The 22917-nt window shown below is 47.1% G+C and overlaps 3 protein-coding genes across 9 annotated transcripts in view; 1 reads left to right on the top strand and 2 right to left on the bottom strand.

The window, feature by feature from the left end:
• Positions 1–4146, top strand: part of LOC104629282 (GON-4-like protein) — a 29565-nt gene extending 25419 nt beyond the window's left edge. For 4 of the 5 annotated variants that reach the window (XM_075736986.1, XM_075736984.1, XM_075736985.1 and 1 more), the window contains 4 exons: positions 340–547; positions 1415–2174; positions 2595–2697; positions 3280–4146. In XM_075736986.1, the coding sequence (XP_075593101.1) occupies positions 340–547; positions 1415–2174; positions 2595–2697; positions 3280–3429 (1221 nt within the window). In that variant the 3' untranslated portion in view covers positions 3430–4146. The remainder of the gene's footprint in view (positions 1–339; positions 548–1414; positions 2175–2594; positions 2698–3279) is intronic. The other variant, XR_012832642.1, reaches the window with a different exon arrangement.
• Positions 4061–8257, bottom strand: MSTO1 (misato mitochondrial distribution and morphology regulator 1). Of its 2 annotated transcripts, none has more exons than XM_075736992.1 (14): positions 8110–8257; positions 7877–8000; positions 7751–7805; positions 7609–7684; positions 7377–7425; positions 6904–7042; positions 6674–6791; positions 6447–6581; positions 6182–6334; positions 5502–5633; positions 5189–5373; positions 4841–4942; positions 4626–4744; positions 4061–4375 (listed from the first exon to the last, which is right to left on the bottom strand). In XM_075736992.1, exons 1-14 carry the CDS (start codon positions 8182–8184, stop codon positions 4137–4139), a joined length of 1701 nt encoding a protein of 566 aa, XP_075593107.1. In that variant the 5' UTR covers positions 8185–8257; the 3' UTR covers positions 4061–4136. The 2 variants fall into 2 exon arrangements, with proteins under 2 accessions (XP_075593107.1, XP_075593108.1); XM_075736993.1 differs by having other exon boundaries at positions 4841–4939.
• An 83-nt stretch (positions 8258–8340) lies between these two features.
• On the bottom strand, positions 8341–22872 carry DAP3 (death associated protein 3). 2 transcript variants are annotated; one of them, XM_075736999.1, is made up of 14 exons: positions 22736–22818; positions 21268–21330; positions 20540–20586; positions 16450–16572; positions 12923–13024; positions 12022–12130; positions 11489–11581; positions 10942–11072; positions 10663–10743; positions 10108–10266; positions 9634–9693; positions 8865–8954; positions 8557–8674; positions 8341–8459 (listed from the first exon to the last, which is right to left on the bottom strand). In XM_075736999.1, exons 3-14 carry the CDS (start codon positions 20579–20581, stop codon positions 8374–8376), a joined length of 1194 nt encoding a protein of 397 aa, XP_075593114.1. In that variant the 5' UTR covers positions 20582–20586; positions 21268–21330; positions 22736–22818; the 3' UTR covers positions 8341–8373. The 2 variants fall into 2 exon arrangements, with proteins under 2 accessions (XP_075593114.1, XP_075593113.1); XM_075736998.1 differs by lacking the exon at positions 21268–21330 and having other exon boundaries at positions 22736–22872.
• Between the last annotated feature and the right edge of the window lie 45 nt (positions 22873–22917).

Raw genomic sequence — 22917 nt, 5'->3', positions numbered from 1 at the left:
GCCTCCCTCTTCGGAGCTCTGGCTGCGCTACCTGGCCTTCCCCATCTTACCTCCTGTGCACTTTCTACTGCCCCTCCTTCCTATGACAAATAGCATTAATTTTGATGCTTTTGAGTTAAGAATAAGCTTTTTAAGTGGAAGATGCTTCTGTGGCCACTATGTGAAAAGAACTGTGCCTGTTCGTAGTAATAAAAAAAGATTCAGCTTTCTAAATGCAAACATATTGCCAAACTGAAGCCTTTGTCGGGGCCAAGGAATGCTTTGGAAGCAAAGGCTGAGGTGTTAGGTTTGGATTGAGGTACCACACCTCTAACTGTATGCCTATGTATTGATTTGCAGGTATGTGAAAACAAATTTTATAAAAACAGAGATTCTCAAGAGCTGACTGCAGGCCTTGTTCAACAAGAAGTGAGTCCTCGGCCTGAAGGGAAGGATTCTGGACTGTCTAAGGAACCTGCAGAAGACAGCCTGGAGAAGAGAGATGAGGGAGAGGATGTCCAGAGCAGAACAAAAACCGTATCTAGGAAAGTGGACTCTCTGGCTTCAGGTATGTCGAAGTCTTGTGCACAGACAGGTGTATCTTTCATCTCCAAACTGGTTCACACAAATGCAAACAGGTATAGGATTTGCTAATGCAAATTTGAGATCATGAGAACTTTGAATCTTTTTTCATTTTTTTTCCTTGTGTTCATTCGCTCTGGATGCTCTGAACATGCATGTATCCAGAGCATTCCCTTCCAAAAAAGCTTTCCTGACTAAAGAAATACTCTCCCCTAGCATACTAATCCGATTCCAGTACTACCAGTCCATGAGACTGTTGGGGTTTTTTACCAGATTTAATTTTAGCACAGCAATTAAAAATCACCATCTCTCTAATTTTCCTTTAAATATCTCCTTCGTGTTACTTGCTTCTCCTTCAGTCTGGTACAGACGAGGGGAAACGTGATTATTGCAGGATAAACAACCTGAAAGAGATCTCTTCTGTCAGTAACTGTGTCTCAGCTAATGCTACTGTTGGAGACAGCGTGCAGGTTAAATACAGTGTTTTAAATCTAATGAACCTGATGTCCCCTTTATAGCGGCTTTGCAAATAGGGTGCCAAGAGCAGCAATGTCTGTTCAGTTGAGAAATTTGTTCTGGGAAATGCCTGTAAGCTTTTTCATGGGTTCATCGCTTCTTCGCACAGCAGCTGGCTGTCGTAACCCACAGAGGTGAAGAAAATTGACTGCAGAGTGCCTTTTGTGAAGTACAGGATGGATAAACTGCAGATAAAATTACAAAGCTGCTCCTGAACTGTTCTCACAGCCTTATGCTCTAGAATAATAATAATAATCTCTCAAAAAGTGAATGAATAAAGCTTCCAGCAATTTTTCTTACTAACAGCTAGTCTAAACTTGTTTGGGTTTCTTCTCAGGATCTCACCTGGAAGGAAAGATTGGTTCCAGCAGACATGCATCTTCTGAAAAAGCTGCACTGCCAGATAATCGGGTTCAAGATGCCGGTGTCAACGCTGTTGTGAAAACTGCAAAGGACAGTGACTCTTCTGTCACTGGCCCCAGATGGACACATCTACAAAAAGCTGCTCTAAAACTACCTCAGGGAACCAAAGACTGCCCTTGCACTGTGGGAAGTGAGAGCGAGCGACTAAACCAGCAACATCAAGGACATGCAGATGCTGCCCTTGGGCTGAGCGATCTGCTGCTGTCATCTTGTTCTGCTATGGCAGAAGGTTTAACGGGACCTAGTTCCTCTTCAGGAAAGAGGTTATGTCAGACTGAAGGGCTTCATTCTGATTCATCAGATAAGCTCACTGCTTTAGAATTAGGTGTGAAAGAATTTGAGGGACCACCTTTGCCTCTGGAGGGAAAACCTGAAGCAAAGCAGGGTTGGGTAACACCGGGTGGAAAACCAACACTAGGTGAGAGCTGCAGCTCAGTGTCCCCTGATCAGCACGTTTTGGAAGCAGGTGACATGGGCTGCACAGGAGAGAGCAGATTAAAGTCAAACACAGACAACTGCCTCCAGGTGCATCAGCATTCTGAGCAGCTGGAGTACGGAGTGGTTACTGCCACCCTGGGGCAAAAGGAAGAGCAGCAGCGTGTCACCGAAGCAACTGTGTGTGCTAAGAACAGCAAAGTCAGCTCGACCGGGGAGAAGGTTGTTCTCTGGACCAGGTATATCTCCCTGAACTATATCTTGCATCCTTCCTGCATTCAGTATTCGGCTTCAGCTTTCATATTAGAGAGTATCTTTTATTTCCATTTTGTATTCCCATTTTCTAATGTCTTCTGCCCCCTCCCTTCAAATATTTCTGCCTTGTTTCCTCTAACCACAGTCCATCATGGTCCTATGGCAGTGTAATTATTGTAGTACTTCAGGCTGGGAAAGACTTTTTTTTCCTCTCCTTCAAAAAGCTTAAAAACAGGTTAAACGCAGCTCTGCTTAGCGATGGCTTGTGAGTGGTGGTAAGGAACAAGCCTTTCTTTGTTGCTCCAGTTGTTATCCTTACCCAGGAAGAGGTCTCGGGCTGCTGGTGGTTGAAGTGTGTCAGCTCTTGTTTTCGGCTCTTTAATCACCATTGCCCTGTTTTGTAGGGAGGCTGACAGAGTCATCCTGACCACCTGCCAGGAGAAAGGAGCCCATCTGGAAACCTTCCATGCCATCTCGCAGAAACTGGGCAACAAGACTGCTAGCGAGGTGAGGGATTGGTGTGGAAGAACTTCCATCTGCCACAGGGAATGGGGAAAGGCGGGGGGGAGGAAGGAAAGATCAAAGCTTCCTGTCATTAGTCTCCCAAACTTAACTTTAATTTGATGCTGCATCAGAGAAAAATAATCCCAGTTGCAAATAAAAAACCAGAACATACCCTGATCTGTTCTGCTGGAAGCAAAAATCGTGACTGCTGTGGTCATTTTTACATGAGTGCTGCTAGTGCAGCCTTGTATTTGGTACCAGAGTTGTTTTAGTGACTACTTGGGCCTTCAGCTTCAATACAAGGAATCTGTCAGGTTTCTGTGTCTCAGCCTTCCCCTCATCACTGCCTATGAATCTTCCCCAACTGCAGGTTTTTACCTGTGAGTCACTAGAATGTAACTGTTCTTCCAAAGAAAACAGAACAATCCAGTGCTTTTCCATTTCTCTTTATGACTGAATTTTACATAAACTGTGATTGTGGTTTTCTAACATAAAAGCACAATGACCCTGAACTTTGTCATACAAAAATCTCCTTTTCGTACCACCTTTTGCATGACTAAGCACCTTGGATTTCCCGTTCTTCAGGTATCCCACAGGTTCAGAGAACTGATGAAGCTGTTCCATACATCCTGTGATGGGAGCTCTGAAGACGAGGAGGATGCAACCAGTACCAGTAACACAGACCAGCTGTCAGATAAAGATCTTCTGCTTTCTGAGGAAGAACCTGATGACTAAGGTTTTTCCGGCTTGATAAGCTACTGACTGCATCGGGGGGAAGAGTTGTTTGCCAGTTTGCTGCTAGACAGGTGCTGTGGATAAAGGAAAAATATTTGCACAGGTACTTAAGACAGCACCTTTTTTTTGGTTGTTCACTTTCCTGCTACACTTCTGACAAGCTGCACTTCTCAATCCGTATCAAACTAAAGGAATGAAGAAAGTTGTTAGGGTGGTAATGTCCTCTAAAACCTACATGGGGAGCTTCAACAGTGAAATGACAAAAGCGATGCTTCTGGACACAGACCTCAGTCCACGGTGAAGACTGGGCCAGCAGCTTTTGAAAAGAACATGTAAATATTGTATGATAAGATGTCTGTTTTCATGTGGAACACACACATGGTTTTTTGGTAAGTTTTCCCCTTGTGTTGATTGTACGTGGGAAAGTTACAATCTGAATTCTGTATTTATTGTGTGGTCTTACTCTAACAGGCAGAGCAAATTAACTTTGCAAAGTTTTAAAAACAAACAAGAACAGCCCCCAAAAGAGCAGCTTTCCTCCTTTACAACACAACTGCAAGTGGCTGGATGACATCAGTCAGCCTTGGTAATAGGATTTTGCTGAGATTAAAAGAAAGTAGCAGTTGGGCTATCTTTAAAGCCATTCCCTTTATTTTGAAAGTGATCTTAAAGACATTATTTCCACTATCTCTGGTAATAAAGATGAGTTAGTCTGAATCTGCTTCATCTTCAGAATCCTCTGCTTCAAACCCTGTTTCATAGCACTGGGACAGAGTTCTTAGCTCCTGTAAGGCCTCCTGGAAGTCACCCTCTTCAACTCCGGCAGCAAAGAAGCTCGCCCACCGCCGCATGTTCAGCTGCTGTAGATCCTTGTATAAGCTGTAGAGGAGCGTGTGCAGAACCGGTGAAGACTGCAGGGCTGCGAGTACAGGGATGCTTTCAACAGCTGTAGGGAAAACCAGCTTTGTTGAAGTGTACCAATTCACATTGGTTTCCCTACCCTAGTTTACTTTTACAAGCTGTTGCTTTACTTGAACTCAGAGTAGCTTAAGAGTTGCTAAACACTCATATTTTTTGCCCTACAAATGCTCAAAAGGGTTGTGGGGATTTTTTAAGTAATTCCCTTTTACCTCTGTTAGACCCAGCTGCCACCACATCATCTCTTTTTGTTGTTAAGTTTAAGGGACAGTTGTTACCTGTGGAGGAATAACTGGGAGGTTTGTCCAGGAGGAAGCCTTGTCTGGTGAGAAGAGGAGAAAAAAACTGGGGGTATGGAGGTAGGGTACTACAGGGCTGCTCAAGCACGTGGGATGTGCTGGAAGGAAGAAGGTGAATAAAGTTAACCAAAACTCGCTCTGCCTTCAGGTTCCAGGTTAGTTCCCTGTTTGGAAAAACCCAGACTGTTACCAACCTGAATGCCCCAGGAAACAGAGTGTGTAAGTAACACTGCAGAATCTGCTCCGTGCTCTCACAAGTGTGGAGTGGAGAGGTGGGCTGCTTTCCTGGACAGCTGCTGCAAAGAAAACCAACCAATTCATGGTTTTCCAGGCGACTTGACTGAAAATGTCAGTGACTCAGCTGCTTTTTTGCTATTAGCCTATAAAATCAGTAGCATGTAACTGCCTAGACCACTAGACTTCCCCCCCCGCCCCCCATTCAGCTGACACTCCTAGTAGAAGGATTGTGAATGACTTGTTAGAAGTTGTTGTTGAGAGTGCCCGAGTTCTGAAGGGAAAGGTGCGGTTCAAATACTCGTTACCTGATGTGACTTTCTTTGCAAATTCCTCGTAGCACAACAGATTGAGCAAAACAGCAGCTGACCTTTCGCTCCCTACATGAAGACAGAAGCTTCCAGGGCACGTCCTGCTGGTAGGCGCATAAAGTATCGGGGAGCGAGTAGCCACGTAGGGCAGGAAAGGGAACAGACGCCCACGCAGCCACAACCTGTAAGCCAGAGAGCCACGATCGAGAACACGTTCCTCACCTGTGCATGGACGTGAAGTACAACACGTCCTACAGCGGGAGCTTGGGTAGAGCCAAGAGGATTCGAGGTTGCCGTGCTCTGCCCTCACCTTTCTCCCAGAGAAGTTAAGTGTTTCAGCCAGGTGCATCATAGAGCCCTGAGAGGAGCAGAGCCGGTAAGGAGCAGTGAGGGTATCGAGCGCTGCTGCCAGCACCGCGCTGCTCTGATAGTCCAGTGATGCCTGTGGAAGGAGACAAATGGAAGAGTTACAGGACAAGTTAAATTCCTCTGTTCCTCAACCAATTTTTGTGTATTTATCAAAAGCACCATTTACAATATCCTTAAATGTAGGCTGTGTTTAAGTTGTGTCAAGGTTTGGATAAGCAAGTTTGCTAACAAATGATCTGTTGCCAGTTTTCCTGTCAGCAGGAAGACTTCCCTAGTGCTCGGACAAGGCTGGAGTTACACATTCTGCACGTGAAGCATAATGCAGTACAGCATTTTTTTCAGAGCTGAAACCAAAGGCAGTACACCACAAAGCCTAGAAAAAAGTAAATGTGCTAATATTTTTAAGAGTATGAAAAAAACTCTGGGAATGACAAGTTGGCAGTTAAGTCTCTGCTAACAGTGAAAAAGCAGGAAAAAAATAACTCTTTCCTGCTTAGCAGAAGAGTTCATCATGGAAAAGCATTGCTAAAAACACATAGCTGCAGAAAACACTTCTAGACAATGGAAATCTGACAACTGAGGTAGGTGGAGTTTCTAGGTAAACCAATATACAGTACATACATCATAGTTTATATATGGAAATGTAATGGGAGGTTGTGGCTTGATTCCTAAACTCCCACTGAGCGACAGGGGGCAAAAGAGCGAGCTGTGACTGGAGAGGTGGACGATGCCCAGGGCTGTGTTCATCAGTCTGTAAAAATTCTTCTGAGAATCCTGGGGGGGCAAAAGTCCAACCATTAAAATCTTAAAAGATGCAAACAAGAAACGTAATCCAGACGGACACGAAGGCATCACCTGTTCTGGGTTTTCTCCATTGTTTACTTACTCCCATGTTACTCATGACCGGAGTCAAGCCCCAGGTGAGGATTCCTTTCCCTGAATACTCATCATAGAGCAGTTCTGTCACCTTGGCACCAACTCCAGAGAAGCCGTTGTGTAGGTCACAGAGGACTTGAAACCCCTGTGTAACATGACGGCAGCATCTGAGATTCTACTTGATCTTGAACAGAAAGTGCCTTGAAAGAAAAAGGAGCTCGGACTCGGCTGTCAAACCTGCAGATAATCGCACTCTTCCACATAGAAGTGCAACCGATCTTCCAACTCCTCTATGCAGCCAGGATCCTGCAGGAGACTTTCGCCTTGTCCAAAGGCTTCTAGACAGCCACATTCCCTAAGGAAAAGAGGCGGGGGGGGGGGGGGGGGGAAGCTTATTCTATCCCCTCTTGATTCTTCCTTGATCCTGTTCTGGATGACAGATTCTGAACCAAACCTCTAGGCCATACCCATCGTGCATGTACTGGCGGATGACATAGATGCTCTTGGGATGCAAGCGCACATTGAGGTAATCGGACCAGAGCTGCACGCTGCCGCCTGAGTAAACCTCCTGGGAAAGAGCGCGTCGCGAAGGGGCGGGAGACGCGCCTGGAACAAGAAAGGTGCCGGGAGCGAAGGTCTTTTCAACTCTGACCTCCCCTCAAATAAAGAAAACACAACCAGCTTTTAATCTTGTCCGGGTTCTTAACCTATTTGCTGCTCTCTGCCCCATCCCATAGAACTGGCGGGGTTGGAAAACCACCAAGTCCAACCGTTAACCCGTCCCTGCCACGACCAAGCGCCAACCCACGGCCACGCGTCACATCGCCACGTCTGTTGGTCGTCCTTCCCCCCGGTGCTGCTCGCTGGCAGTCCCGTCGCGGGACGCCGGAGCCGCCGGGACAGCCCACGAAGGAGAAACGCAGAGGAAGGGGCCGCGCACCTTGAGCCGAGCTGCTGGAGCTTCCCGCTCCGTCCGAGGAAGCGTCTTCCTAAGGAAAAGAGCCCGGGACGGCGGTTACGGGACGCTTCGCCTCATCCTTCCGCGCGTCACCGGGCAGGAGGTTGAAGGAAACGCCACGAGCGGAGCGAACCCGCGGGGACTCCGGGAGGCGCGGCGGGGCCCGGGCCGCCCCCCGCCCCGCTCAGCCCGCCCCGCTCAGCCCGTCCCTCACCGTCCGGCGCCCGGCGTCCCGCGGCGCGGAGCCCCCGGCCGAGGCGCACTCGAGGTAGGCGGCCACCTCCCCGTCCCTGCAACACAAACCAGCGGCAGCTGCCGGCGGCCCCGCGCCGCCCCCGCCCCCGCCCCGCACTCACCAGGCCACCGGCGCCTCCGGGCCCCCGCCGCCGGGCCTCAGCGCGCCCGCGCCGCCTGCAAGAGAGGCCGGTCACGGCGGGGCCCGCCCCGGGCGGAGCCGCCGCCCCCCGCCCGCCCCGCGGTACCTTTCAGCTCCAGCGCCACCAGGCGCGGCGTGAGCGTCTCCCGGCCGCCCGCCGCCCGCTCGGTGCGGAGCAGCGCGGTGCTGCGGAACTCGGCGGCCTCGGCGGGGCTGCGCAGCGCGGCGGCCTGCCGGGGAGGGAGGGGAGGGGAGGGGGGGTGTGCGTGTGTCTGAGCGGGTCAGACCCGCGGCGCGGCCCCAGCCCTCACCCCGGCCCGGCCCCCCCCCGCCCCGCACCTGCAGCCCCCACCAGTGGGCGCCCACGCAGCCCGCGTAGTGCCCCAGCTGCAGCGTCACCGCCTCCCCCGGCATCGCGCTCGCGCCCCACGCCGCCGCGCCGCCCAGAGCGCGTGCGCGTCCCGCCCCCCGCGGCGGGAAAGCCGGAAGCGCGTCACGGCGAGGCCACGCCCTGCCCTGCCGCCCCCCCCCCCCCCCCCCCCGCAGACGGACACGGTACAGACACCGACACCGGCAGCCGCCGCCGCTCCGGCCTTTATTGCGCTACAGGGGCGCCGACAGCCGCTCCAGCTGCCGCGGGTTGGAGCCGCTCAGGAACCGCAGCTCCTCCTTCCCGTCCTCCGTGCGCGCTGCAAGACAGAAGGTGCGTTGGGGGCGCGGCCTCCCCCGGGACCCCCGGCCCTCCGCCGCCGCTGAGGGAAGCCGGCCGGGCCGGGGGGCGCTCACCCTTCTCGTGCTGCAGCCACTTGCGGTCGAGGTAGTAGCGGTAGCAGCTCTCGAACTCCCGCGGGCTGTAGTTGGGGACCGGGACCGGGACGAAGGGGTCCAGCGCGTCGAACCCCTCCTGGGAAGGGAAACCGGGAAACCGAGCGTGGGGGGTGAGACCCCGGCGGCGCCCGGGCCGCGCCCCGTCCTGCCGCGGCAGCTCTCGGGGACAGGGCGCGCTGGGCCGCAGCGCGGTTAATCCAGAGAACGGGGAGGGGGGGAGCGGTTCTCCCGGCCGGGATTTGTGCGCGTTAGAGGCCAGGGCTCACCTTCCCCAGCAGCTCCTGGGGCAAGTAGGCAGAACTGGGTCTGAAGAGGGAGCCGGTCTGGCTGAGGGTGCTCACCACGGCACCGCCGTGCTGCAGGAAAGGCACATCAGAAACCCCCTGAGCCGCTAACAGAGCGTCTGTGAAATACTTACGGGTGGATCCTGAGAACGAGGGAAGTGTTTTCTTTCTTCTTTGGTCTTACAGTTACTTCAATTCCAAAAGTCTGTATGATGGACTTGCTAAAATGTTCCTACCTACGTGAGCCCTGGCTACTCCAAGTCTACGTGCAGCATCTGGCGTTTCCAGTGCTGGCATTCAAACGTGTCATTCTCACAACTGCAATACCTGAAAAAGGACTTTTCTGTATACTTTCAGCTCTGAAGACTACCTGTTAAGAGATGCTACACCCAGGGGACGGGAGAAGCAGCAGCAGGAGTTGACCTCCTATAGCAAGAAGTTTAACAGTTCCTTTTAGTTCAAAAAAAATCATAAACCAAAGTGTCGTTAAGGGTTATTAAATACCTCTAGCTCGGGAAGTACGAGCCATAAACTGGAGTCTGGCACAGTCATCAAGAAAAGCATTTGTTACGTTCTTACTCTCTTCGGGTGATGTCGGAACCACTGATGAGATACTAACCCTTAACAGTCGCACTGTGCTCACGCTCTCCGCTGAAGGATCAGTGCCATGTTAGATTTGTAGCTTTATGCTTATTGGCGTGTAGCTTTAATTGCTGAGAATAACGCACCCCGCGGTACAGACCAAACTCACCCAGTCATTCCTCATCATCTTCCTTAGGTTGTACACAAGCGTCAGCTCCTCTGGAGAAACCTGGTGAAGATTGTCTGCATTACTTTTTTTGCCAGCAGTTTCTATCCGAGACTTAAATTTCTCTCCTCTACTTTAAATTAAACTGGAAGGATCATTTGCATCATTTAGATGCATTTTTTTGCTTTGCTTCGACTTAGCACTGTAACATTCAGCCTTCGTACTGTTACGTGGAGAAATGCCCAGACCTTTCCTGCTCTAACAAAGACAGACGCGGGGCCTTTTTTTCTTACTGAAAGAACTTTCTTCAGTAAAAATGGCCCAAACACATTATGAATTTTGCAGGTCCCTCCAAGCTAGCAAAACCAAACGTACGCCTTTCAGGGGTTACTATAGAACTTAAAAATGAACACCACCCTCCCCTGCTCTGCCTTGCCGTAGGAATGCAGAAACATCATCAGAATAGTCACTTCTTACGGGGCTTTTGTCTTCCTTCTTTAACGTAGTCCTTCCCCAGAGCGCATTGACGCCGTCCACTGCCACAAGAAGTCGGAACGAGCCGAGCTGACATTGCTGCTTTATCTCTTTCAGCACAACCCCCACAGCATCGCTGGCATTTCTCACGCGAGCCAAACCCTTTAAGGAGGAAAAGGCACATAACTTGGGTTGGTTTTCTTGTTGATATATCACGCTGGCAACTTTGGGCACTGTCTGCCCTTTCTAAGAGGGAAGGAACAGACGACGCTCGTTCCCTTCAAAGGAGCAATCTGGTCTAAGGTACTGAGCATCAAAGTAGTAGGAACTTTCAAATTCTAATTTTTGCTTCGACCCAAGTTCTGGTTACAGCTTCCTTTACAGATCCATCACATCTTCCACAATGGTTTTTGTAGCCACCTTGTTGATAGGCAAATGCCTTCCACTTCCTAGAACTGGTATGAGTAAGATGTTTAGAAGCAATTTGTTCTTAAAGCACAATGATGGGACCTTCTAATAAAAGGTGAGACAAAGCCAGAAGCACTTGTTGTTCCTTACCTGCTCCACCACTTCACCCAACGGTCTGCCCTCCTCCGTGCTTTCTCGTTTGCCCCACACGTATTTTTTTTGTGTTTTTATCTGCAGTAAGAGAACTACAATTATACTGGGCTTGTATGCAATGTCAGTGCATGCATTAATGCGTGAAGCATTTCTGGGAAATGAGCAAATCTAGAATTCCTGTCAAGGTGCTCGATAACAGGAAGCACGGGCAGTCCCCGAGAGATGATCCTGTAGGTCTTAGCTACTAACCAGAACAACCTGACCGGCTCTACAGACCTCTTGTAGGAAGCGCTCATTTGAGGTTTTGAAGTTCTTGAGCCAGAAAGATGCTTGCAAAGGCTGATCAAGCCGTTCTTTGTTATAGGAAGACTGCATAAGCTCCCTGCAGTTTTTCACCCAGAGATGAGCTGTAAGCAAAATAAAACAGTTGGTTTTTGGGTTTGTTTTTTTTTAAGTCAAAATAATTGTATGAGCTGGGTGGTGGGGTGTGTGTTTGTATCTCTTATCCTTATTCTGCTACGCTGGTAAGAAAAGTCTGCCACCCTTAATGGACCCTCTCTCCCATGGGAACAGAGGCGGCCACACAGACCCACACACTGTATGTCTCCTGTCACACTCATTAACAATGGGGAAAAAAGACTGACTATAAGCATGTGAGAGCATGTGAAAATAACTTACTATGTTCTACTTTATTTGGGGGGCTGGGGTGCTTTATAAGCCTTCTCTGCTATGGAAAAAACAATGACAATTTGCTGTAGCCTACCCTACACCGGATCAAGAAGTGCATTTGATGTAGGGACACGGACAGCGTCACTGTTCTTACCGTCTGGGATGTGCAGCACCAGCCAGCCTTGCCTTGCGCAGTAATGAACCACGTGACACAGAGTCATGGTTTTCCCTGTTCCTTTCTCACCATCTCCAACACGAACTGTCAAGGAAAGTCTCCAAAAAAACCTCTTCAATTTCTCCTTTCACAAAAGGCATAAAGGAAGTTCAAAGGTCGTAAAAGCAGGGATGGCGTTCCGTTGTGCTTTTATTCAGCAGCAAACCTAGCCAAAAGAGCTCCTTCTCTCTGTATCCTCCCACCCCACTATATCAGAGCTGATGATTCCCATTCCCTTAGTTGTGCCCTATTTGTGGGTCTGTGCCGTGAGCCAAATCTGGCTTAAAATAAAAGTATATGAGGTTCATGAACTTCTTGGACTAGCTTTGCTGACAACAGAGGTATGGTAGAACCACCTCCTGAAGAGTAAACCACAGTGGTCACCATAGGATCAAAACATCACCCTCATCTGCGTAAACTCACCTCCTTGCATTTAATTTGCATTCTACCATCAAGTAAGAGATAAAAGATACAGATCACGTATCTGACAGCTGGGTGTGTGAAGTTGGAGTTTTTCAGGTAAGTGAAAAGTTCTAGAGCTGGTTTTCGCACCATCAGGCAGGCTTCATTGAAGGTCTTAATCTGAGAAAAGGAGCAGAATGCGAACGAGAAGCCGGGTGTCGGCACATGACGGCTGTTGCTGATGTGACTCCATCTCTGACTGGCACTGGGCAGAGTATGAGCGTCCCCCCGCTCTCCCCTTGTCTACCAGGCCAGTTATATCATCATAGAAGTTTATCAAGTTGGAAAGCATGACCTCCCCTTGGTGAAGCCATGCTGGCTTCCCCTGAGGACTTTCTTGTCCTTTGTGTGCCTGGAAATGGTTTCCAGGATTAGCTGTTCCATCACCTTCCCAGGAATTGAGGTTAGACGAACTGGGCTGTCAATGAATCAAAAGTCAACCACCTAGAATTACTCACAGACAAGAAATCTGTTCCTAAACTCAAGTAGGCAGTCTACGTTAGCTGCTTACGAAGCCTGATCCTATCACAGCATGATCTGTCTCACAACAGAAATCAAGAAGATTTTTTTGTTGCTGATATAAACTTACTTCATGAGACAGCCTGTTTCATACGAACTGTTAACTGCGGAAAATATTTCTGTCATTTATTATGTAGCCAGAAGTTAAGAGACGAAAAATTTTTGATAGAATGTTGCCTAAGGTGGAATCCTCACACCCTTCTGCCACTATTCCGGTTAGGTTGACTGATACCTTTTAAATGTAGAAAATAACAGTAAGGACCAGGAATAATTGCGTTCTTGCAGCACGTCACTCTCCCTTATTCCAAGAGGAAAGCATCATAGCGAAGCAATGGGTCTGGTTCTTCCCACATACCAGTCCACTCCCTACAAATCTGCTCTAAGACAAAGTACCTGCAGCTGGAAGCGGTAGGGCAGTCCATGTGGAAACACAGCCTTCACCTCCTCAAGCGGAATGCTATAATGGCGACCCTCGTGGCGTTCTGCGTGGTTGGCCTGGGAAGGTAAAACGCAAACTGTAACACTCGGGCAAGTCTGTTACCATTTTTCTGGATACAGAAGGCCTGTGAGAAGGGAACAGGGAGGGAATACTCAGTCAAAGTGAGAATCTACTTAGTGAGTCAGAAGAACTAGCATATTAAAGTAAAGCAGGAATCATAGTGTCAGGACACTACTGGCAGATGCTTAGGAGGAATCTAAAGAAAGGATGTCCTACCTGGCAATCAACAATAAAGGGATTCCTTGAGCTCGTATATGAACCATTGTGTTTTGTGGGCACTGGTAGCCCTATGCTTCCTGAATTTACGTAATCTTTTTTGTTTTATTTATTCTATTACTTGTACTTTTGGTGACCACAATATCTTAACAGTAGTATGATCCCCTTTTGAGTTATCTGATCAATTCAAATTTACTTTCTTTAAGTCTGCGACAAAATTATGTTTTCTGTTTGTTCTTTGGTGTTTCTCAATAATAATTCCTACTGTGCCATTTGGCTTTTTAACTAGTACTGGTTGCTTGAGAACTCTGTTTTCTGGGGCACTAATTTCAAGTCCCTTGTTGTGACATAAGTGGTCGGTCCTCCAGCGGAACTCGCGTCATTCTGCGTGTATTTGTAGTGACTACGTTGAGATCTCTGACTGTGCACTCTTAAGAAGCGGTTGTTACTGGTATCTTGAAAGTTAATCCCTGTTTCATCCCTTGTTATACATCCTTGTTTTTTCCTTTCATTGTTCTATCTTCCTACCATGCCATGCTTGCAAAGCACTTATTTACTCTTGGTCTAGTCATCAGTCGTCGTGTCTTGTGTAATTAGAATCATAGAATCACAGAATGGTTTGGGTTGGAAGGGACCTCAAAGATCATCTAGTTCCAACCCCCCTGCCATGGGTAGGGGCACCCTCCACTAGCCCAGGTTGCCCAAAGCCTCATCCAGCCTGGCCTTGAACACTGCCAGGGAGCCAGGGGCAGGCACAACCTCGCTGGGCAACCTGTTCCACTGCCTCACCACTCCAACAGTAAAGCATTTCCTTCTAACATCTAATATACAAAATTAATTAGGACAGCATATAGATTATTCTGCAGTACTTCCTTGTGACTTTTATCAACTTTTGTGCCAACCTTTGTCTGCCTTTTTTAGCAGCTTTGTGCCAAGCTTTGAAGCTTATATTGTGTCTTGCTAGGCACTTTCTGCACTTTTCCTTGGATTTAAAGTAAAAAAGTCCTCCTCTGTATTCTTGGGCAGGCCAGTCTCTTGTTCCATTTTGGTTGAGATGGAATCAGAATACACAAAGTTCCTTGTTTTCTTTATTTTTGCATCATAATGATCCAGGAAAAGTAGTTTTATTTATTATTCAGAAAGAAAAAGCAGTAATCATTATTTCTGCCAGCTTTAGCAGATTTAGGGACTGACCCAGAGTTTTCTTGTATTCCTTATTACCTTTGGTGGAGACCCAGGGCTTAATTTACCGAGGCCCAGAATAGATGAGAAAATACTGGTGTGGGCTTGGTCGCTCACCTGGGCAGTCTGGCTGACAAATGGTTCAACCAGAATGAATGGATGGGGGGGGGGGAAAAAGTTGTGACCCTGACCTGGCTGCCTGCTGTATTCCTCACGTGAAGCCGTGCGAGCAGCTGTACCCACAGGTTTGACTACTGCCTGCTTTTGCCATGAATATTTTGATTGTCCCGGTTCCTTGATGGATTCTTCATGCACAACTGCTGTGGCTCTATTGCAGATCCATGAATTCTCTAGCCCTGGGATTCTTGCTACATGTTAGTCTCCTTCCCTTTCTTCAGACCAGATTTTCAGTCTTCCACCATGCAACATGCCTATTCTCTTATCTTCTGCCCCCCCCAAAAAAGCCCATGGTTACCACACCCCTATTCCATACCTTACTGAGGACAGGGCAATGTGTCCTGGACTGTATGGTTTACCTTGGTACAGCTGCAGGATTTGAGGTACCCACCAGTTTGCCAAACTATTTATATGAAGAAACCATTTGGTAACTTCAGCAAACTGCCCTCTAAGCTGCTTGAGCTGCCAGTCTGGTGTGTACTGGTCAGTAAATCTTAGCAACAGGAAGAAAATTTTTAAAAAGCTGGCTAGTCAATAGCTCCTCGGCTGTAAGGAGATGTTACTTGGCGATAGACTAAAGAGGACAATTATTAAGAGAGTCTTCTGTCTTTTTTCCACACAGAGCTATATTTCAAACTCTGGGCTGGATTCCCTGGAGTTTTCCTGCATGTGTTGGACACAGACTAACAGCACCTGTGTTTTTGCATGGCAGCGTTATCTATGGACTCAAACAGAAGAGTGGTACTTTCATTCTCAGTTTCATCACTGACTTGCTGCATAACCTTGGGCAAATTCCTTCACTCTTCAGCTCCTAAATCTGTAAAGTGGGTCAGTATCTTTATCCTCATGTTTAGTCACTTTGAGTTTTGCTAATGGAAAGGTATATAAAAGCCAAGTCTTATTAAAAATTTAGTTTTCATCTGGTCATCTTAATCCCATTTTTAATGGGACTTTATGGTGCACAAGTACGGGTGCAGTGAGAGCTGTCGGGTTTGCTGATGAAGCAAGCCAGCGGAGCCTCTGCTGCAATACGCGATCTGCAGTACAGCAAGTCTGAGGAACGCTGATCTGATAAATTAATAAGCAATGGCGGTTGTCGCCAAACATCAGGCACGTGAAGTCAGAATGCCAAAGCCAGTTGCCTGGCAACGTAAGTGGTAGGCGCAGGACAGTGGGGACAATCCTTGCCATCTGGACTCTTCTGTGCAATCTATAGAGACACTCGCATCACGTGAGTAAGATCATCTGCATGCTGCTGTTTCCATAGAGACCCCAGAGGAATCAGTATTGAAAGACTCCAATTACAGAGGCAGCAGAAAAGCACCTCAAAGGCCTATTCCATTCATTTATTCCACTTCATTTTGTGCTTGAGACAGAGAGCATGAGGCTGGAATTATGATGCTGGAGAGCTGTGCTGTGCTGAGGTCATCTGGGGTGTGTTTTTTATCCCTCTTCATAGCCAATTTGGGGAGGTTAGTCAGGGAAGAATAACCCTGGAGTTGAAATTAATGGTGTCTGATGACAAACTAAGCCACATCTGACCTTCTGCAATACACAGCCTCTCATCTATGCAACTATAGAGAACGAATCAATACTTGTTCCCAGGAGCTTTCAGGCAGAGGACCAGCACTGTCTTGTTTAAACGCAGGCAGGTGCACGGCACAGCCACGGCCTGTTTTCCTTCGGGCCGGGGATCATGGTCTATCGTCAGGCCAGCGTACCCCCCTCCCGTAGGTTTACTAGAACAACACAATCCAGTAAGCACTCCTGGCTCCAGCATGTCCACAGACAGACTGATGGAATTTTGGCACTTTGTCTGACAGTAACAATCGTGGCAGTAACTCACCGGGTCGTTCTCGCTGGTATAGAAAATTGCTCTTGGTCTTTCTGCCAGTGTTTGGGCATCCTGGTTGACAACGGAACTTAAGCAATCCTTGGCTGCTGTATGGAGGGCATACCCATGGTACAACTGAGGAAGGAAAAAGGCAAACAGACAACAAACTTATCAGCAGTCAAAGATCCAGTAAAAAATCCAGGTAATAGTTTGTTTTGTACACTCATTGCATGCACATTAGGATCAAGGTAGCATGCAATACAGAATAGAATTCTCTGCAATTAGAATAAAAATTCGTCATTAGAATGTAAATTTATCATGAAAAACTACGTTTCACGTTTAAATGCCTGCTTCTAAACCGTTTCCATTCGCTTAAGTCCTCTAGAGAGCCAAGCCCTGTACCTGAAAGTTATCCCCTTGAGATTGTTTAAGAGCACAAGTACAGCCATTAAGGTCTTATTGCTGGGAAGTTCCCACAATGTTTCTGCCTACATTGATGAATAGTAGCTAGTACCTTGAAAATTCAAGCTGTCTAGTAATCCATAATCACCTCAATTATTGAGGGATTAGTGCAGTGCTGCCCACTATTTGATATTTATAATTACATTCCCTGCACTGATTTTCCTAAACTGTGTCCCTGCATACAGGTTCTTTCATTATAATACAGACATGGCTGAGAAACTGAAACAGCCAGCTAAGCTGATTAATTCTTTTTTTCTGTAGACAGACTGCTGAAGCATGCCTGTAAGCCTAGCCAAAATAGGCAAGAAAGTGAGTAGTAGAAGGACAAGCATTTTATTATGTTACGGTGAAAGAAAATATGAGCATTTGTCAATGAATAAAAAAAGCGTATACTCCAGAGGCAGTGACCAAAGCAAGCAAAACTGAAAGCCACCCTTCATATTACTGACTGGAGCAGTTGCAAGCTCCACTGTAAACAGAGCAAGTTGTTTCCTATTTTGTCTGTCTGCAGAGATGAGAGTAGCCATAAACTAAAGTTTAGAGACAGGAACAGCTGTTTCAGTTCTCCATGGCATGATGCAACTCTGCTGTCATCTGAGTTTTCTCAGGGGGTCATCTGAAAGCCACAAGTGCTCAGGAGAAAGTGTAATGTCGGATTACCCCACACCCCATGTTAAACACACAGTGGACTCCTGAATCAGCATTTCAGCACTCCTGTTTTAGGGAAGGAATTAAACTGGTTTGTACTCAACACTAGATACCTGTAGAACAAACTACTGCAATGTAAATATGGAAGATCACTAAATAGTCGCTTTTGTCATCATATTTTAACACCACCTTCTCTTGTTCTCACAATGGTCTTCTCCTCAAATCCAAACGATCAGTTAGGATGTCTGTCTTGGCTATGTTTAGTTTTAAGTCCACAGAAGTTACTTAATTTACAGCCTAGAGCAAGGCACTAATATGCTAATTTAATATATGAATAACTAGAGCAAGCAACTATTGTCACCTATTCACCTAGAAAATGTCAGCCCTAGGTCACTTCTAGCCTGGAATCACAGTCCCTCTCATTTTCTTTGAACATCCCCCATTCCCTCCTCCTCAAATCTCAAGTGAAGGTCTTGGGGCTGTGAGCTTTGCTCATTTAAAAGAAAAGACAAGCTTACTGCTCTGTGGACATCGTTTCTCTGCAGTACCATACAAATCTTCGTGCCTGAGCTGTGTAACAGTGAATGAAAATTAAGCAAGGATTAACTTCCTGCTCTGAACCACGTTCAGTTTTTCCGTGTGTCTGGACTCAGCTCAAGACTTTAGTTGAATGATACTTAGTCAGACCATTATTAGCAATACCACTTCTTTAAACGCACGGAAGATCAGCAGGGGCTGGATTCTCTATGGTACAACAGCCAGTTCCTACTAAGTTCTGTGAAGGGAGTATAGGATAGCACAGCAAGACAGGATGCAAGCGTGAGAGGGATACGTCTTGAAGTCCGGTCCTCTGTTCTTGCAGCCAAGTACACAGAATTTCTATTTTTCCATCAACAGAACATATCTTTAAAGTACTACATCTTTCTTCTGGAAGAACACAGGTTTAGAACAGCACTTTTTTGAACCTTAGCATGATAGGTCTTTCCCAAAATCAACATCTGGCCTTGTAGTGCTTCGGAACTTTTCCTTTGTGGCCTGTAGCTTGCACTGGACTGTAGAAGCAGCTTCTAAGTACCTGGAGACATGAAATTCTTCCGAACTCTTTGAAGTGCTACAAAATCAAGACAAACTCCTACAGTGGTGAATACAACACTACTCACAGCCTGAATTTGAGAGATACAGACTAGCATTTCATGAATTACTGCATTTCTGTTTACAAAATTCATGCCCGAGTGGATGTCCTCGTTATGGCAATGATACGAGATAATTTTCTCCCTAACAGCTGGTTAGTGCTGTGGTTTGGATTTAGGATGAGAATAATGCTGATAACACACTAATATTTTAGTTGTTGCCAAGCAGTCGAGGACTTTTCAGCTTCTCACACTGTCCTACCAACAATAAGGTGGGGGGCACCCGGGAAGCTGGGAGGGGACACGGCCAGGACAGCTGACCAGACTGGCCAAAGGGATATTCCATACCATATGGCATGATGCTCTGTAAATAACTGGGGGGTGGGCCGGGAGGCGGTACAGCTTAGAAACTAGCTGAGCATCGGCTCTGGGTGGTAAGTTGTGCTGTGCATCACTTGTTTTGTATATTCTTTTATTATTATTACTATTATTCTCTTCCTTTTCTGTCCTATAAACTGTCTTTATCTCAACCCACAAGTTTTACCTTTTTCTTTTCGATTCTCTCCCCTGTCCCACTGTGGGGGACAGTAAGTGAACAGCTGTGTGGTTGTTTGAGGTGCCGGCAGGGTTAAACCACGACAGTACATCTGTGTTTCTAACAGGCTACGAGAATACCTTTGAGTGACCTAGAATACCACTGCTAATGTATTATATACTCTGACTTCATAGGAGCAACATGCCACTCGTTCCCTCCTCCTCAACAGAAGACATTGGCTTATCACTGATCCCCTTGGCTTCACACAGAATGCCAGAAACATATACATATACCTTTCTGGCTCACTTTAGAGCTCTGTGTAGTAAATCCTAACATGTACATAAGGTTCTCACATTTTCACATCATCTTTTAATGCAGTTTACGCTCATACTGCAAAGTGGATTTTATAGTATGTTTCCATCTGCCAAAGAACAGAGTAATCTAATTCAGATCCCTGAAATGGCAGCAAACTATCACGTGGTACGTGGAGATTAATCACAAAGTCATGTGCCATAAGGTGGAGCTGTTCCTACATGATTACACATATCCTAGTCTCTAGAAAAGACTGTTTATTTCATAAAGGCTGCCATCATAAGTACAGTACAACCAGAATCTCGTCTCTGGAAACTAGTAGTTATACAGCCATCCTCTTTAATGGCTGCATATCACTATGTACTAGTGAAAAAGACAACAACAAACGAATCAACTGAAATTCTTTACCATTAGGAAGTCATTCCAGATATGCAACATTAATTCATTACGGTGTTTATAATATAAGGAAGCTTTACTGATAACATAGTGCTGCCGTGTCATTGGGGCAGAGCTAATATTCCTGCACCCACCTAAAGCATTGAGCCATCTTTGGCAAAATCATCTTCCCACCAGCAACACAGGCTTTGTGAAAGGCTGGCGGTTCTGTTCTCTATAGAGGGCTTCTTCCTTTGCTTCTTCCAGCAGCACAGAGCAAGTAGATTCTCTGTTTTCTGAGAAACACTTGCACTGAAGAAGCAGAATTTCAGCATTCTGGACATTTCAGAATCCTAAACTTTAGTCTTCCAACAATGTCTTACTTAAGCCAACTAGCCAGGCTCATTTTCATGTTCTCTCTGTCCAGCCAACGGAGAGAAACGTAGAAGGAGTAACACAGACAAGCAGGCTCTCTTTCCTTTGCCCATAATGGGAGTTTATGCAACCAGCTTATAGGAGACACCAAGTTTTTAGATGACAAAAGTAAGAAGAATCTCACTTTTTACAGTTGTAAATTGTCCTTCTAGGTCATGGGACAGCTGAAATATTGGAAGCAGCACCACACTGTTACAGGACTTACCTTTAGAGGATGGTAGACGAGTCCTTTCAGACTTCTCAGCATTTTTTCTGCAGAGACAGAAGTGGATTTTTTCATTTTTTTATTATGTTTCATGTATCTTGTGCTGGGAGAGAATCATTCCTGCCCAAAGAGCCTAAAGTCTAGGCACACAAATAACTGTCAGAATGCTCTGCAGTTGGCTATATAATTCTCTTACAGTTGACTACTGGTAAGCAGCATCATTTGCCTAATAAAAAATATTACATTAATTATGTTGCCTTTTTTCAGAGAGACATTTACAAAAACCCCTTACTTTAAAGATATTTCATTCATCTAGTGAGGAAGACAGATCCTTTTATTGGGAAAGGGCATCTAGTTTGATTCCAGCTGTTAAGAGACGTAAGAGCAAGGGCTACACAGTGATTATTTTGACGAAACTAGAATAATGCAGAGACTGAAGGTGCTTCTGTGTTTCTGGCTTCATCCTAATCAGATTATTAGTATCTACTGCTCAGCCATCTTTGATTACAACAGGAGAAAAAACCCAAAATAACACACTCAAGCAATTGCGATGCAAAAAACAGAGGCAAAAAGGTAAGTAAATTAGTTAAATCTGTCATCTCTGCCAGCATTCAAGGCCTCCTTCATACCACTTTCTTGAAAGAAAATAATGAGGATACCTAACAAAGACGCTTTAAGAATCCTTGGTTGCAATAAATTACACAATGCATTCAAAGTGAAAAAATTACCTTGTAATTCCTTTGGAGTAATAACTGTCTTGGTGGAATCGGTAGTTAACTGCAGTGTTAATACTAAGCAGGACAAGGATGATTTAACTGCATAGAATGGCATTTATAACTGTTACTGCATAGAATGAGAAAATAACTCCACACTGAAGGAGGTTACTTTTGTAAAGATGCTTTACATTCCTTCATCTATCAATCAGTGCACAACACATATTTGAAAAACAAGCTCCAGTTTTGCTACTTCAAGAATACCTGAAGACAGCAGCCTGTGGAAGCTGTGTTAGTCCTTTTACTTTATGCCATGCTAGCGTGTACGGCAGAAGAGGAAGGAGAAATCCAGTTCTGCACGAGACTGTATCCCGTTTGTTTCACATCACAGGTGGAAGTAGGGATGGGAAAGCTGTTTTGTCAAATGCAACTAGTAAAATTAAGGAGTCACAAGAACCCGAAAGTTTCTGTTTATTTTGGGCACGCCCAACATTTTGACAGTATTCTTGAATGACTAAACTAACAGAAGTTGTAAGGGCTCTTCTCTATCCATGGGAGAGGAGCCTTAGCAGAAGAATAGATTAAAACTGCAGCTGCTTCACTGATTTGTACTGGATCAAGTTAAAGAACTGTCCAATTCAGTATACTGTTCCATTATAGAAAAAACACTTGTCTGCTTGTGGTCTTTAGGAGAGGATTTATAGATCGGAATATAATTTGCTAGCAAAAATTACGCAGAGAACCCTGAAAGTTGTATTTGCAGACATCGTTAAGTCATCCTAACCTATCACCTCTCCACACTAAATGAAAAACAACTTTCTGGTTGTTTGCTGTCTATATATTTACTACTGGCTTCAGGAACCTGAAGCCAAGCACCAGAGACGCTGGAGTAGACGACGGGCACAACTTGGAGCTAACCAGAGCGTTCTGGTCTTTGGACGGCAGATGTCTGCATGCGCGCTGCTGTTTCGGGGACCTGCTCCCCCGTGCCTTCTCCCCAGTTTTCCTTCCCACGTGCTCTGCATCGTTACTCCGTTACTCTTTTTTCTAGACGTCCATAGGACTGAGGCAGCAGGGAGGCACAAAGTACGTCCTTCAACCTGATCTAGAGGTGGTAGCCATTAGCGAAACCCGGGAAGGCTGAAGATCTGTTTGGGAAGGCTGCGAAGGGGAATTAACGCCACCAGCCGCTCTTCGCCTCCCGGCACCAGAGGCTGCGGCCCTTGTGCCCCGCCGCTGCTCTGCCCCCTCCCTCCCGCAGCCCCGATTACCGCCCCCGAGTCCCCCGCACGCGGCCTCCACACGGCTGCTGCCCGAGCGGCCGCCGCAGAAGCAGAGCCGCCGCGCTTGGGAGACGGGTCCTGCGGGCAGCGGCTGCCCCCACGCAAGCGGCCGACCGCGGGCCCCGGCCGGCGCCGTGCGATCCTTCCCCCCCCCCCCCCGCCCGCCCCCCTCGGCGGGCACCGGGCGCCCCGGCACTCACCGCTGGCGGCGGGCGCGCCGCGCTGACAGGATCCGCCGCGCGAGAGGCCGAGGATGACGCGAGGCCGGTACGGGTGCCGCGCAGGGACAGGCGGCGCGGGGCGGGATGACGCGGGTCCCGCCCACCGCTGGGCGAACGGCACCCTCTCGCGGCGGGGGCGGGGCTAGCCCGGAGGGGTGTGG

This window comes from Balearica regulorum, chromosome 28 (genome assembly GCF_011004875.1).
Source record: "Balearica regulorum gibbericeps isolate bBalReg1 chromosome 28, bBalReg1.pri, whole genome shotgun sequence".
Lineage (NCBI taxonomy): Eukaryota > Metazoa > Chordata > Aves > Gruiformes > Gruidae > Balearica > Balearica regulorum.
The sequence above is the reverse complement of the archived record's forward strand: the minus strand, read 5'-3'. Positions and strand labels throughout refer to the sequence as shown.